We start from the raw sequence: 16,113 nt of genomic DNA, 5'->3' as shown, positions 1-16,113 counted from the left end.
GGAGGATGGGATTGGCTTATTTGAAAATTCCACAGGCTGGCAGGGAGCTGAAGCCTGCTACTCAGGGATAAGCAGCAACTGTGCCTGCTCCCCTTGATAAGGAGGGTTGTTTGGCTAAGGGACTTCATCTGCAGGAGCGGAGTCGGGCTGGAAACTTGGGAGGAGGTTACTCGAGGCTTTCCCAGTTTTCCCAGATGTCAAGGCAGTCCATAATGTTGGCTCTTAGTATTAGGCCTCACAGCACAGTGGCTTGTAAAAGGACACATGTAGCTTTCTGGGCCTTTCTCAGAATACTCTTTCTTTAAGTTCTCAGAAGGAGAATGCCTGCCTTTATTCGTGTGCACCTCTGTTACAGGTCGTTATCCCCGTCTTGGCCAATCAGAAGAATCACCTAGACTGGCCCCATGTTGTTTGTCAAGATGTCCAGCGGCACGCCCACAGCCTCCAGTGTGACCTCCTGGTTATCCTCGAGCAGGTGAAGGGGAAAACTTTGTTGCCTCTTCCAGTAGGCTCAGAGAAAATGGAGCTTGTGGATTCTAAAAAGGAGACCATGTGAGTACTGCCAGCCTGGCCATGTGGGACTCTGAGATATGGGAGATGCTGGTTTATCTGAATGTTTTCTTTACAACTTTTCTGTTCCTGACTCTGCGCGTCTCCTCGTTCTGCACACAGCCCACTGTCTGCTCTGTTTGCCAACGTCCTCGGACTGTATGTTTTGTGCTGATTACTACCCTCGCCCCAATCCCGCTGCCTGAAGTCTTTTGAGGTTATCACAACAGCATGGCCTTTTTTTCCGCTCAGAATTATTTCAGCGTTGAGAGCAGCCACACAGATTTCAGTATTTTGCTTATCAGGACAGTGTCTCATCATTGGCAATGACCCAGGTCCAGTTTGCGAGATAGCCGCGCCTCTTCCCAGCATTTACCTGGCACATGATGTCACAGAAGTAACTCTGGTGGCTCTTGTTTCAGTTCCAGACCCTTCTCCCCCAGCAGCTGGAGACATTTTTTAGGTCCTGCGGATTTTTTTTTCAAATAGAAACCAATCTGGCTCTGTTGGAGCTTGAAGTCCATGCCTCCTATGCCTGAATAGGCATCAAAACCTCAGCCTCTTCTCTTTTTAGGAGTTATGTCCACCTTCAGCTTCCACTTACCATTCAAGTTACATGCTATCTTTGTTTCTGTCCCATGGGGATTTTTTCTGTTTCTTTCAAGCCAGGCTATGTATCTAACTGATATGTATATTTTATATTCTACCCAGTATTTCTTTTTGGGAGGAGGTAGGGGGAGTTGCTCCTAACAAGATGCTTAAGGTGAAGGCAATTTCCCAAACACAGAAAAGAATTTCATCTGCTGGGTTACCAAAATAAAAATGTCCGCGATGATTTCATTTTAAGCCATTATTGGCAGTAGTAAGACAATCATCTTCTTGATGTTTTAGATCCTGAAATTAAGATGTTTTGTTGGTTCAACGTAGCAACATGGATAGATGGAGGACCATGATAGAATCCACTATCTTTATCATTTTCTTGAATGTGTGAATGAAATGTCATTGGCTATGATGCAAGGTTATATAGAACTTAGCGCAAAGCCTCTGGATCCTGGCTTTTAATCCAGGCTCTGCCACTTACTGGCTAGGTGACTTGGGAGCAATCATTTAATCTCTCCCAGCCTCAGATTCCTCATTTGTAAAAAGGAGATGACCTTATCACCTACATCATATTCAGGGTTCTTGTGAGATGACATCTGTAAAGTTTTTAGGACAGTGCCAAGTGTTAACAGTGTTTAATAAATGGTAGCTATTATGATCAAGTTATGGAGACTTGAGATTGGGAATTGGCCAAAAGAGTAAAAATGCAAGGCCTGCTGATGTCCAGGAGGTACTAGACATTTACCTTCAAGGATAATCTGGGGGAAGGAGGTCACAATGGAAGCTGAAGTGGGTGACTTCCAAGTTGGATGACCTCCATCAAACAAGATGAGCAAATTCCCAAATGCCAACTGGCCACGTGTGCCTGAGATTACCCAGCGTTTCTGTGTGTTTGTGACAACAGGCCACTTTCCTACACAAATTCAGGCTGCCCTAATGCCATCAGTTTTCCAATGTATTGCTGTCATTGTTGTATACTCAGAGCCCATGATTTGATCTGAAGAATAAGTAATGCATGGGTTGGCAATGTACTTTATAATAAGTTTTTGCTATTGGAATTCGCTACATATCTAATTTGAAGCAATGTCCCAGTTAAGTGGAAAACATTGTGGTTTAAGAAAAATATTAAATTTTCAAAATAAATAAATTCAAATTACCCTTTTCCTGTTCCTTTTGTGTTTTAACATAATAACAATTGAGGTATGTGTATCTAATCATTGCTGAGTTTGTCTCCCTTTGTTCAAATTTGATGATTTCCCAAAAGGCTGGATCATATTTCAGGGAGGTGAATATCTTCTCCTTTAATACCTTCCGTAATCCCTTGTGCCATATCATCGCTCAGTAAATATGAATTTAATTAAATTGAATGAAGATGAGTTTCCGGCATGAAAATGTGAATGATGGACTCTTTCTTTGTCACTCAGGTCCTGGGTTCTTGGCATGAACAATTTCGAGTTAAGACTTTGCGAAAAGGCAGTCAAAATGTATTTTTGATTTTTAACTCCTTCCAAAAAATTCCTCGTTTATTTATTGTGTATTGATTTATTTAAAAGGTGTATGTGGGGGAATGCTTGGGAATTCCCTTCTCCCCTGGAAAAGTGAGGACAAAGTGAAGGTGCTAGTGGTGTTCAGATGTCTGATGGTTTGCTTTGTGGAGAAGAAGGTAACTTGTTTCCCCTTACTGCAGAGGTCAGAACTGAGACCAGAGAGAGGAAATTGCAGGGAGATAGACATAGTTCAACGCAGAGACCCACATTCTCTGAGGGAGATCTGACCTACTGAGGACGGCACTGCTTTGTCAAGTAGGGAGCTTGCTGACATCGGTGGGGTTCAAGCAGAGGTGGAGTGGTTGTCTGAATGTTTTCTGTCCAATGTATTCCTGCATTGACAGAAAGACTTGATAGGATTCAAAGTTCTTAAACTGGTCTTCAGAATATTGGTGAACCCCTGAATCGTCAATATTTTGTATGAATAATTGTATATGCATGCATGCAGAAGTGTTTTGTCTATGGAGAGGATCTGTACTTTTCATTGACTACTCATTAGTCTATTATCCAACAAAGGTTAAGAAAACCTAGATGGAATGTCCCACCTTTTTTTTTTTTTGTTTTGGTGAGGAAGATTGGTTTTTAGCTAACATCTGTGCCAGTCTTCCTCTACTTTGTACATGGGACGTGCCACAGCATGGCTTGATGGGTGGTGTGTAGGTGTGTTCCCAGGATCCGAACGAGCAAACCCCGGGCTCCCAAAGTAGAGCGTGCAAACTTAACCACTACACCACCCGACGAGCTCCTTTCCCACCTACTTTTAAAAGATTTGGGATTCTGTTTTGGAACACCCAGCGTTGAGTTATTTCCAATGGCTCAGGAGGTTTGTTGTGTCTTTCACAGCTTGGATTCCACGGATAAGTCAGTCATCTACGCCCTTGAGTCTGCAGTGATCCAGTGGAGCCACCGAGTGCAGGTGGTGCTCAAGAAGGAGTCTTCCCAGCCACTCCTCCAAGGGGAGAACCCCACTCCTAAGGTGGAACTGGAGTTCTGGAAGAGCAGGTGGGCACGTGCCCCAACCCTGGGAAGCAGATGTCTTATGGAGAATCAAGGCCTGGGCGGGGCAGCCGTGGAGGCTGGTCCCACTTCTGGATGTTTCTCATCTCCCCTAGAGCAGACAGCTCAGTGTAGTTTGGGTCAATATAGTTTTTCTGTGCAGTAGGAGATGCACGCTTCCCCCAGGTTCAATAGTTACCCCTCCTTTCTTGGGCTACAGTCAGTATGTCTTCCGATGTTTCTTTAAAGGCTCTTTCAACTACATGTAAAAAACTGACTCACTCTTTTTCATATTTTTCTTCTATTTATCTATACCCTTCTCCTTGGTCAGTCAAGGGTATATGCACACACTTTTTGTAAGGATCTAGAGAAAGGGGGGCTTTTGGCAGTCAGCTGCAGAACAGCCTCTCCGGAGTCCCGGCCGATTGTTCACAGGGCTAACCCTACTAACAATCTACTAACAACCCTACTAAGCCCATCGTGCACTGTGCCCAGCCCCATCGGGTTCCAGAAAGACCTAATCATTGCTCCTGCTCATTCCCCCTTTTCCTCCCCATTTCCTTGCTCCTATTTATCATTGTGCTGATTAATCTTTTACTCAAAAGGAGACAGACAGATGTTTGAGGCAGATGTCCCTGTCCTTGCATTGAATGGAGAGTGTCCGTGTCACATGACCAGGCATGCTTGTAGGGCTCCAGCCCTGTTTGCGCCGCCATGCTGAGATGCCCCATCCTTTTGCCTGGTTTCTGGCCATCTGGTTGACCTACTGTGGGCCCTTCTCCAGCAGCCTCGCTCTGACAACACCTCTCACCCCACCCCAAACCTTACTGCAAGAGCTAATGGCCTCCAGCTGCCAAGCTTTTGAGCCACCAGATGGTTGCAGCAGTGTTCCTGCTGTGACCTCCTGGAGCGGCCCCTTTGAACGTGTGTTCCCGACTCAGGCTTTTGCCCTCACTGTTCTGGGAACAGAGGTCCTGGCTCTGTGGGCTGGAGCGGCCTCCGGTGGAAGCACCCTGCAGCAGGGCTCCCTCTGTCTCTCTGAGGGTGGGTCATGACAGTGTGACTTGCATTTCCTAACATTCACCTGGATTCGTCTTCTCCACGGTGTTGCAGGTCTGAGGATCTGGAGTACATTTATAATCAGCTGAGAACGATGCAGGTGAGGGGTGTGGCTGGGCTCCTGGACAAGCTTCAGAGCAGCTACTTCCCAGCTTTCCAAGCCATGTTCAGAGATGTTGTATCAGGTGAGAACCAGCAAGTGTTTTCATAAATACGCTTGACACATTTCCGATTTAGTGCTGAATTATCTTCTTTCTTTGATTTCAGCAGCTTCCAGTCCTTACAGCTCTCCAACCTGACACAAGCTAACATGTTGGCAAGAATCCCAAATCTAGAAGCAGGAAAGCAGTTACCCTGTGCTCTGTTTGCATTTCCACTGCTTTGTAACCCAAACAAAGTCACTTAACCTCTCTGAGCTTTAGTGCATACCATGGTTATTGTGCAAACGCTTCCCACCTACTTCCCCGGGCCATTGTGAGATAATGCAAGTGGAAGTATTTTACTGAGTGTACCACACTGTACAAATGCATGTTGTTATCTCTCACCTCTGGAATTCAGGTCCCTCCACCCCTGGCTCTTTGAAAAGTCTCTATTCCATTTCTAGCTCCATTCTGCTTTTTCTGTTCCTACTGTCAGATGGGACTGCAATTTCCTGGCCATCTGAGCACCAGACAAGATCGGCCCTTGTCAAAACTGCACAGCAAGCAGTCTCTAATTAGCAGTAGATCCATTTTCTCAGGGCTTCCTCTCCCGTCACCAGCGCACTTTGCTTCTTCCCTTTCTCTTCTCAGACCTTCTTCTGGCTCTTCAGTATTGTAGTTCAGAATGTGCTTTTAAAGGTGTTTGCAATTTCATATGAGTTAAGTAAGCTTAACCCAAGCAGTGATTTTCAAACTTTCTTTCTCGATCAGAACTCTTTCTTTAAATATAATGTCCTAAGTCCAAAATGTAAAACTAACCAAGGTATATTTGCTTTGTTAAAGAGGGGAGCATCCTGAGTCCAGAGCCCACTGGTTGATCCCTTGTCCCACCTTCTCCTCCTCGTGGCGTGGGGTTTGGAAACCATCCATCTACCAGAACAGAAGTTCCCATGGCGGAGCTTCTGACACGCGCCATATGACAGAGAAGAACTGGCATAAGTCGCTAGTCTTGGAGGTCCTGCTGGGCCCTGAAATCTTATCACAGAGGCCTCTCGGCCAGCGCAGAAAGCTGGCTTGGAACGAGGTCCCTCTGGGGACTTCAGTTTGTTGCTTCACTGGGAGATTTTGTGTCCCAGAGGAATCAACTCTTGCTCCCAATTTATACTTCAGTTCAAACGGGACAGGGGTCCCAGAACGTAGGATGTGTGCCGCTATTGGTGTGCGAAGTGACTGTGGGAAACGTACGGACAGATATATTAAAACATATGTGAAAAGGTAACTCTGTTTTGGCAAATGATGCAAGTTTTTCATTTAAAGTTTTCGTTTTATATAATTCTATCTAGGTTAAAATGAGAGCAAATTTAGAAAAAAGTATTAAGTAATAGTATAGGTTGTATGCAGACATAAATATCATAAAGGAGGTATGCAAATGACTGAAATTTGAGGCTCTAAAATAAAACAATGTAGTAAAAGTATATTTATAAGTTAGTTATTTAGAGCCCCAAATATATTTTTCATGTTAATAGATTAATAGACTATAATTATGCACATTGATGAATAGCTGTAAAAGATTTCATTCCCTAAGCCAGCTTCAAAAAGTTCATTGCAGTAGAATATATGACGGCAATGAAAAGCAATTAGAAAAAACAATACCGTTATAATAGTACCAGATAAACACTCCTGTAAAAATAGAAATCCTTGAAATATATAACTCAATTCCGCTGATGGAAGAAGAGAAATTTTGGTTAGTGAAGTTCGGTAGAGACGTGGTCAGAAATTTTGGTGGGATCTTCAGAGAATAACAATATTTTAGCACCTGGCAACTGATTTTCTCATTTCTAGTTTAATTTCAGAGCATCTGTCTTTCTTTATCCTAAATAACTATACTATGTGTATTATTCTTATTAGTCATGATCAGGGTAGTTTTTGGGCTCGCTCATGGACTGAAGAGAGGGAGAGGAAAAGAAATATTCCTGGATTAGTGGGCACGAAGTGGAAAACAGTGAGAAGTAAAGCAGGAGGTTAAAAGGAGGTGGGAAAAAGTGTGGGAACAAGATTGTCTGAAGTGGAACTGATTGGGCCATGAAAAACCTTGGAAAACAGGAATCATCAGTACTCTGGAGGGAAAAGAACAAGGGCGATAAAGACTAATGGGGAGCTCTCTTCTCTGGCCACAGGGGGCAGGATTGGCACAGTACAGCCTGTGGCCAGTCTGGATCTGTGTAGGAGGATATATGTGGAAGAGAAGTCAGAGTGCACTGGAGCCCACGTCGACGGGCTTGCCGTGGCTCCTGAGAGCCTGCCGTGTGCAACTTGTTTCAAACCCCCCTCCCCAAAACTCAGTGCACTCAAGTTGGTAGCTTGAAATCAGATGTGGTGGGAAGATTGGGAATATTTACACCACAGAAATTGGCAAATGCTACAGATGAAGCCTTTTGTCCCAGAAGAGCCTGTTAAAGATTTATCAGCAAACCACTGGACGTCCCTGGGCAAGTGGCCGTTTATATTTACATTTTTTAAAAGGCTTGAGCCCAAACTTGTTTGTCTCTCTTTCTTCATTTCTTTGTGAGCCAAGCACCCTGGGCTGATGAGCTAGCCCTCAAAAATTGTACTCTTAGAAGTCAAAGGAGTGCCTGTTTGTATGATTAAAGGAGATTTTGCTTGTTAAAGATGTATCATAAAGAGAAAGCCTCTCTGGCCTCAGGGTCTCAGCGTCCTTTCTCAGGGCACATGTGAAGGCCAGAGCGTGAGCGCGTGAGCGTGGCTGCTGGCCTCTGACGTCCCCCGTCCCCACACAGTGCTTTTGATTCTTCTGTCACCTCCCCCACTGAAGAACCACTGCTCTAATCAGTGTGCTGTGATATCTGACCTTCAAAAATTCCATCCCCATACTACTTCCCACAACTCCGTTTGGGGTGTAACGTACAAATGTACTTTAAGTGTACGGATGTACACATCACAAACTCCTGTGTGCAGTCAGCCCCCACAACCATCAAGTTCAACATAATAAACTTGGGGAAATCCTGCTTTTGCTCAGCTAGGCAGGGCTGGCTGATTCACGGGAAGACCCTAGGCAAGCTATTTAGGTCTTAATTTCTTCTCTTATAAAGTAGGAGTAATAATGCTACCTCGCAGGGTTTTCTATGAGATGTCTAGTGAGTAGGACGATGCTTGGCATATTGAAACTCTTTACTAAATAGTGTATATTTTGAGTTCCCTTTAAGATGAACAGAGAGCTTCATCCACATAAGCTAAGACTGTCTTCATCCACATACCTAAGACAGTCTGCTCTCATATGACAGCACCTTATTATTGGCCTGAGAAAGAACCAGCCTTTGTAAACCCTCCCTTCCAGTTCAGCTTGTTCAGTGGGCTTTTGCATCCCCCCTCAGTGTCTGTGCAGACATTAGTGCCTGATGCTACTGGTTTTCCTGCTTTCCCTTCTCAGTGACTACAAGATGACTGATGAAAGGAGCCTCTCTTTCCTTGACTGTGTTCAGAGGAAATGGTAGGAGATTCTCCTGGCGTTGGAAACCAGCAGAGCCTACCATAATCAGTCTGTACTATTTCTCTATTCCCTATGACTTCTCCTCCATAAAGAGCTCGATGAGATTCTTTATTAGCAAATGTTTATCAGAGACGTTATCATTCATGGAACGCCTGCTGTGGTGCAGGCCCTGTGCTGGCTGCATGTGAAGATTCTCTCTGTGCTACTTTCGGGCCTTCACAAGAACCCTTTAAATTAGTTACTGTTCAGCCTATTTTTGAGACTCAGAGAGGTCAAACGTGCCCAAGGTCATACAACAGGTGAGCGTCTGGGACGGCATTTGAAGGCAGATCTTTCTGACTCTAAAACGTGTCCTCAGCCATCTATTATATATTGCCTCGGAGACTTCAGCAGCAAGGGAATCAGCACACAGTCACAGAGGATATTCTACACACACAGCACCAGCCCGGGGCTGGGAGGGCCGAGAAGACGTCCAGGTACAGGAATTTTGTAAGAGAGACTCCTCCGACCATTATCCTCGCTGTCAGGGGCTCTGCAGATTTCCATATCTCTGCACAAGAGCTAGAAAGTTCGTGAGGCCAGCCTTCTCTCTGCTCTCTCAGTTCAGGAAGGAATCGCAGCCATCACTTGGCACATCCTTCACTCCCCAGCCTCCAGGGCTCCACTTAGTGGGTGGGAACCTCAAGCAGGGCCGGTGACAGTCTCCACTTCCTTCCAGCTCTGACAGAGGCGCAGGACATCCACACACACCTGATGCCGCTCCACCGCCACTTGGAGGCCCTGGAGAGCCTGGAGTTCCCAGAGGTGAAGCCACGGCTGCAGCCACTGCTCCACGTGCTCTGTCTGATTTGGGCCACGTGCAAGTCCTACCGCTCCCCAGGGCGGCTCACTGTGCTGCTCCAGGAGATCTGCAACCTTCTCATCCAGCAGGTTGGCCACCCCAGGACCCCCAGCAACCTTTCCCTGGGGGCTTGGCACTGAGTCACAGCAAAGAGTAAAGTGTGCGTTTTTTCAGGGCGGGGAAATAGTTAGGGTCCAAAGGGTTCTCACACTTGAATTATTTTACATAATTCGCAGCCAATAACTCACAAAGATGCCCTCAGTGTGGGAACACCTGGGAGGCCCAGTCTTCCTTTCCCCTCTGCCCAAGACTCTGGGTTAGGTGAAGGGTGAGGGTGGTGAATTTCAACCTCCTTAATGATGTGTGCTGATGGACTGACGTTAAGTCGGCAGCAAAGCCCAGCCTTTAAGAATGCTGCCTCTGGGGTCAGGCATCCCTGTGCCCAATCCTGCTTCACCACTTGTTAGCTGTGTGTACCTGGGCAAGTCACTTACCTGCTCTGTGCCACACCTTGCCCCTCTGTGCAATGGTGAAAAGGAGAGGATTATCTCAAAGGGTTGCAGGGTGCCCCTGAGGCTCCGATGGAGTCACACTTGTCAAAGCTTACAGTGTGCCCGGCACTTGCTAAGCACTCAGCGCCTGTGAGCTACAAAAAAGCAGCTTGTTGGATTACACGCTCCATGCTCCTCGCTCTTAGGGACTCATGGCACCAAAGAGGGCAGCGTAAATCTCAAGGAGAGTGGGCCTGTGAACAGATTGGAGGTCTTAACAAGTTTTGGGTTATCTTTCCCCCAAATTGGGTTTCTTTTCCCTCTAAGCAGCTGCAACCCTGAGAAAACAATAAACACAATTAAAGAGTAATTATTAATAACTAACATCTGTGGAGCACATTGCAGGCTCCAAATTAGTGTGACGTTCACAGTCCTGGTCATTTTCAGGTGATCCCTGAGAGGTGAGCAGAGAGACCCTTGTTAAGTTATTATTATTTAAAGATGTGGGCTAAGGCTCAGGGAGGTTAACTGAGTTGCCAAAGGCCACCCGACCTGGAACCGGAAGCCAGGTTGTTTGACTCCTGGACCAGCACTTTCCATCACTCCATGTTTGTCCGCCAGGACTCTTGATTGAAAAAAAGATTTGATTTGAAGAAAAACCAACCAAAACTAGCATCAACAAAAAGATAATTTATTAGTTATGTACCTCAAAAGTCCAAGATAAGGCTGGCTTCAGCCCTGGCTTACAATAAGGCCTTACATGACGTCACCAGGACCCAGTTATTTCTGCCACCCCCTCTCGTGGTGAAGATGGCTGTCCCACAGCTTCAGCTTCACAGCTTTCCAGGTTCAGGTCCCTTGGAAACAGGGAAATAATTACGGTCCAAAGAATTCTGGCGCTTGAATTATTTTACTATAGAAAGCCAGTAAGTCACAAAAGAACACCTGCCCCAGCCCCAACTGGCCCCCAAAATTCTCACTCTGTTTCTTTGTCTCTCATTGGTCACTGGCACATCCCTGAGTCCATCACTGACTATCTGGCCTGAACCCAGGTCCCAGTCCACTGTGGAGCTGAGGATGGGGTCAGATGTTTCCTATATTATGCTTCTAGAAAATATTACTTGGGCAATTATTTGGTTCAGAGTTGATGTGGGCAAAGTTGTGGGATGTCCCGCACCCACAGCCAGGCTTAGTAACACTAATCTGTTTGCATTCCAGGCCTCTAATTACCTCAGCCCAGAAGACCTCCTGAGAAGTGAGGTAGAAGAAAGTCAGAGAAAACTGCAAGTGGTCATGGACACCTTGAACACCTTCAAGCAGATGTTTCAGGACAGAAGGGAGAATCTTCATACTTACTTCAAAGAGAACCAGGAGGTCAGAGAGTGGGATTTCCAGTCTTCTTTGGTCTTTGTGCGATTGGATGGCTTCCTGGGGCGATTGCACATGGTGGAGGTGAGTGTGTTCATTCCCCTCAGACTCCCAGCTCCACACAGGAGTAAGCAATCTGGGGATCCAAAAAGCAAAATAAGAAAATGAACAACACAACATGGTGGCCAACCCTCGATTGGTTGGAAGAACCCATAATAAGATTCAATAAATATTTGGATTGATTGGTTGGATTGATCATCACGTAATGGTGGTTCTATTAGAAGTTTAGGAAATTCTGATCATAGACCCATGTAGGAAGAAAGCCCAAGGAATCAGTCCACTAATTCAGTTGGTTTTCAAATTGCCCATGGTCTTCAAACTTTATTTCAGATAAGCTTTTGCTAGAAATTCCGATGTGCAAAATTAAAGTGAGCTCATCTGGCTGCAGCTGGCCATTCCCACAAAGCCTCTGCTTTGAAATTCTCCTCCACTCTCCCATCCTCAACTGGCTCCAAAACTATAAAACTAGTGAATCCCTGTGCAAAAGAAATATGACTTTTGCTCAAAGTTGTGTCTTTTCCCGAATTATTTAAAAGTTAATGCAAATGTTAGTTAAAGGACCAGGGTGAGAAGACAGGAAGCTTTTTCTTTTGATTGTTTTCATCCAGTGAATATTACGTGGTTAACAGGTCTATATTTGTGGATTGAACTTTGCAGGGAGGGCACTTGGCATAATAAAATGAAGTACATATTTATCCTAAAACTTATTTGAGAAATTTGGGGTCAAGTTCAAGGTTAGGGTAATAGCCAAGGGGACCAAGAAGGAATTAGAATCATATTTCTAGCTATTATCAGCAGAGATTTGAGATGAAGAGAGGAAATATGTTGGGAAGAGGCTGTGATAAGTGGGACAAACCATGGGATTATGAGGGTAAGAGAGTATGAGACTGAATCTGTTCATTTCAGTTCAAAAAGCACTGATCACAGTCATGTGCTAGGCACTGAGTGAGGTACTGCAGATACAACGATGATTGAAATATGGTTTTGCCTGTGTCAAAAACCGAACTCTGAATGTTGAATAAGGCAAAGCAGAAAGATGCATTTATTGCAAGGCTTTCAACCTATAAGTCAGGAAACTCAAGGCTACGGGAGCAATGAGTTCCCTGTTGCTCACAGACTGAGGGATTTTTATGGGGTAAATACGGAAGTCATTTGGCTTTTTCAGAAGATTGGTTGTCTAGTGGTCTTCTTTCTTGTTTGGATCAGGGTAGCTGAGTCGGGAACAGGAAGCCCAGAGATATTATAAACAGACTTGGCATTTGGGGATTGGCTTGAGTCCCAGAAGAGCTGTAAATTCCTGTAAGGTTAGGTTGAGTTTCCTCCATGCACCTGCGTTGACCATCTCCATTTTGTCCCTGACATAAATGATTCCATTTTGGTTTGGTTCTACACCTGTAAGACGCTCATGGGCTGGTAGCAAGAGAAGGTAGACAGACTAATGGAACAGATCCAGGGATGGAAACACACAGAATCAGGAAACGTATTTGAGGTGTATTAAATGCCATGATAAAAGAGAAATTGGTGTGTTTTGAGGAGCAAGAAAGAGGGGTCCCTGACCCAGAGGGGCTCTGAGAAAGTGAGGTGCACAAGAGGAAATAAATTTCGAAACTGGAGTAGGAATTCGCCAGGAAAAGAAACTGGGGAAGGGCATAAGACAGAGAAAGTGTATAAGCGAGAAAGCCAGAAGCTAGGTCTTGTGACAAGCACACCTCAAGTCCTTCATTAGGATCATGGAGAGTAGAAATAATTGATATCTAGCTTCATCCTCCATGCCTCCCTTTTCCACTGCAGCTCTTGATGGGCACCCTCTCCTCTCCTCCCCTTCCACCCTATCCTTGTGTCCCACATCAATCTCTTCACTGTTGTTTAACCAGGTGACAGACACTCCTGCCCCAACCTGCCCCTGGCCTGGCTGACCACGGGGGAACAGCTGCCATGACGGCCTTGCAGGCTCTCCAGCCCTGTGGACGGCCCTGGTCGCAGAGCAGAAGCAGAGCCCAGCTCAGAAATGACTGTTGGGCTGGGGCCTCAGGCCCTGTGCACACAGGCTGATGATGTGACTTTGCATATAGACAGCTATTCTAACGTTAGGGCCCCTAGTCTGCTGGGTATATTCAGTAAATACAAGCGGCAAAGGCCACCGGTCTCCCCAGAGTCATTACCCTCACAAGAGTCAGCTCTCAGGCTGCTTTTCCTTTCGGAATCAAGGGCACAGATGCACAAAAAGCAGTTGCCCCAGATTAATTAGAGGATGACTTGAATGTCACCATGCTCTCATCTTCCTGCTTCTTTTCCTCTTAAGCTTTCAGTCCTTTGCTCTGATTTACCTCTTTGCTCTTAGGCCAAACTCCACATTTCTTCTCTCTGCTGCTTTTCTCTCTTCCCTCCTTTCCCTCTTCCTTTCCTTTCCACTTGGCTCCCTTCCCTTTTCTGTTCCTCTCTCTTGTTCTTCTTATCTGTTTGTTCTCCCTGAATTCCACGATTTTCCATTTTCTCATGGCTTCTCCTTTCCTCTGTCCTGGTCTTTCCTCCCCTCGTTTTTTTCTCATCTCCCAAACATTTGCTCAGACTCATCTCCTTGCGCTCTGGCTCCCCCATCTCTCCGCTCCTCGGAGCAGAGCAGCGCAGCTGGACACAGGACTATCGATCGTCTCTGCGCATATTTCATGTAGCCCTTTAGTTAACATTCTGTGTATCCCTGTGATGGATGCCTGTTTGAAATGGGATTAATCTGCTTCTCTCCAGCAAGAATTAGCATGAGCCTAGCCTTATTCATCTTGCTGTTCTAGTGCAATATTCAGCCACTGAGACATGGGTAGTTGCAATTAATAAATACATGAAGCCAAGTTAATAAAATGACATCAGTGCATTTACCCTTCTCCGTGATCACGTCCAGGGTATATTGCAAAGGGCTGATTTTTAATATTCACAATTCTCTCAGGATTGTTTCCTCTGATTTGTGTGGCTTTATTTGCTCTTCCGCTCTTGCTCTTTGGCGCAAGAAACTTTTATTGTGAAGATCTGCTCTTCCCCTCTGGGCGCCTGCTGAAATGCAGCTGGGGGCGGGGCTGTTTGGCAGGAGGGGGTGTATTGCTGAGCAGTTTCCAGCAGGTCTGCAGTGTGTGGAGTAATGCATCATTAGCATTCCACCCTCCTCCTCCTCACAGCCATAATCCACTGATCTCTCAGAGTTAACCCTTGCGAGGGAATGGAGGAAAAGAAAAATGAAGAAGTAACAGTTGTCCTAACAGCTAGGTATCAGCGCTCTTACTTTAACAAATGAGCACAATTAAGCGTGACACAGAAATTAACTTGTCCGGAGCCACGCAGCTCAGGCAGGTTTAGCTGGGATTTGTACCCTGGGGCGGATGGTTCCAAGCATCGTCTTTCCACCAAAGTTGGATTTGTCCCAGGGAGTTCAAAAAGCCCATTTCCCTCCGTCTCCCTCCTGCTTCCCTCCCTCCGTTTTCAGGATCCCAACCTGGTTTTGTGGTTTTATTCTTCCCTTATATATTCTGCCTTTGCATACTCTATTTTTACAGTATGATTTCTAGGTCTTTTAATCTAAAGTCGTTTGGGTAAAATTATAATTCCCATTCCGTGAAAGGGCCTTACTTGACTTTATGACTGACTAAGGAAATCCCAAAAGTGTATAAAGCCTTTGCAATTTGAACGAATAGTCAAAAATCAAAGGGGAAAAGAATCGTTCAGCTGCCTCTTTATTTTTCCCCTCACTCTGCCTTCCTGCTCAATTCTCCAGCACTCACACACCCCACACACCGCACACACACACATACACACATTCACTGCACACATGTACACACCACCACACACATCATACACACCCCACAAACACACATCCCACACAAATACCCACACACACTGCACATATACACACAATGCTACACACACCCCGCACACATATACACATACCCCATACACCACCACCCACACATACGCACACACACAGAGTTCATTTTTGTGCCATGATGTTGTAGATTCTGCATACCCCCTGTTTATAGCTCTGCCAGCAGCCTCTCCCCTCCGAACAATGCAGTAAGTAAGCAGCTTGGAGATAACCCTCCTCTCTTTCATTATAAAATTGCTGTGAAGCTGTGATTCACTTGGAGACAAAATGATTTCCTGCTGAGGCTTTATGCAAGGTGATTAGCAGGGAGATAGGTAATAAGCTGACCTAATACACACCGCATCCTCTTTGCTCTTTCCGCCATCTCCAGCCACTCCGCCACCTCCTTTCATTCGGGCCTAATTGGGCCGGCTTCCCTTGTAGCCCGGCCTGAGCATACGGTCACGAAGGAGACCATTAGCTGCTTAAGGTCCGCCACTGTAGAAAGGTAAAGAAAACGGTCTTTTTCCCAATGACCTTTTGAGATTTTCATCTATGAATGTCTGCTTTGTGCTCTCCCGTAATGAATTCTGAAGACATTTCTTTTAAGATGGGCAGCATGACCTCTCCTTCGAGAACAGGCTTGTGTTTGTGGGACTTGCCATTATCCCCAATTTTGATTCTCCACCTCTTGGGCCATAGCACAAATGGAACGCTCTCCCACTGCCCCACTGAAGGTTGCACAGGTTTTCATAAGAATAGGACACAGTCGGTCCTGTCAGCTGCCTGGGCCCCCATGCTCTTTGTGGCATCCTTCTGGAAAGGAGCCCATGTATATCAGCCGTCATACATCTCTTATCCACCACCCTGATCAAATGATGTCAGGGTGATGATAATTAATTGCCGTGGCTACCGTTTATACTTCCCTTGTAACTAGGTAACCTCACTGCAAATCAGGCATTAGCAAACCTATTTGCAGGTTAGGAAAATGAGGCTTAGCAAAGTCAAGTGTCTTGCTTTAAGTGACTTGCCTAGTAAATGGCAGATCAGGATGGTGTGAACCCAGGAATTTTGGACCCTTGATCCTAGGCTCTTTCCACAATGCCT

At 45.6% G+C, this 16,113-nt stretch overlaps 1 protein-coding gene across 10 annotated transcripts in view; it reads left to right on the top strand.

The window, feature by feature from the left end:
- Window positions 1-16,113, top strand: part of DNAH9 (dynein axonemal heavy chain 9) — a 324,423-nt gene that overhangs the window by 8,511 nt on the left and 299,799 nt on the right. For 8 of the 10 annotated variants that reach the window (XR_006890674.1, XM_046676357.1, XM_046676358.1 and 5 more), the window contains exons 2-6: window positions 356-552; window positions 3,540-3,698; window positions 4,806-4,936; window positions 9,118-9,329; window positions 10,950-11,183. Coding sequence is in view for 9 of the 10 variants with exons in the window: in XM_046676357.1 (XP_046532313.1) it covers window positions 356-552; window positions 3,540-3,698; window positions 4,806-4,936; window positions 9,118-9,329; window positions 10,950-11,183 (933 nt within the window). In the remaining variant the exon portion in view is untranslated. Of the gene's footprint in view, window positions 1-355; window positions 553-3,539; window positions 3,699-4,805; window positions 4,937-9,117; window positions 9,330-10,949; window positions 11,184-16,113 lie in introns of those variants that run through there. The other 2 variants (XM_046676362.1, XM_046676364.1) reach the window with 2 other exon arrangements.

Source organism: Equus quagga, chromosome 11 (genome assembly GCF_021613505.1).
Source record: "Equus quagga isolate Etosha38 chromosome 11, UCLA_HA_Equagga_1.0, whole genome shotgun sequence".
NCBI classification, from domain to species: domain Eukaryota; kingdom Metazoa; phylum Chordata; class Mammalia; order Perissodactyla; family Equidae; genus Equus; species Equus quagga.
Note: the sequence above shows the minus strand (reverse complement) of the source record. Positions and strands in the feature narration are given on the sequence as shown.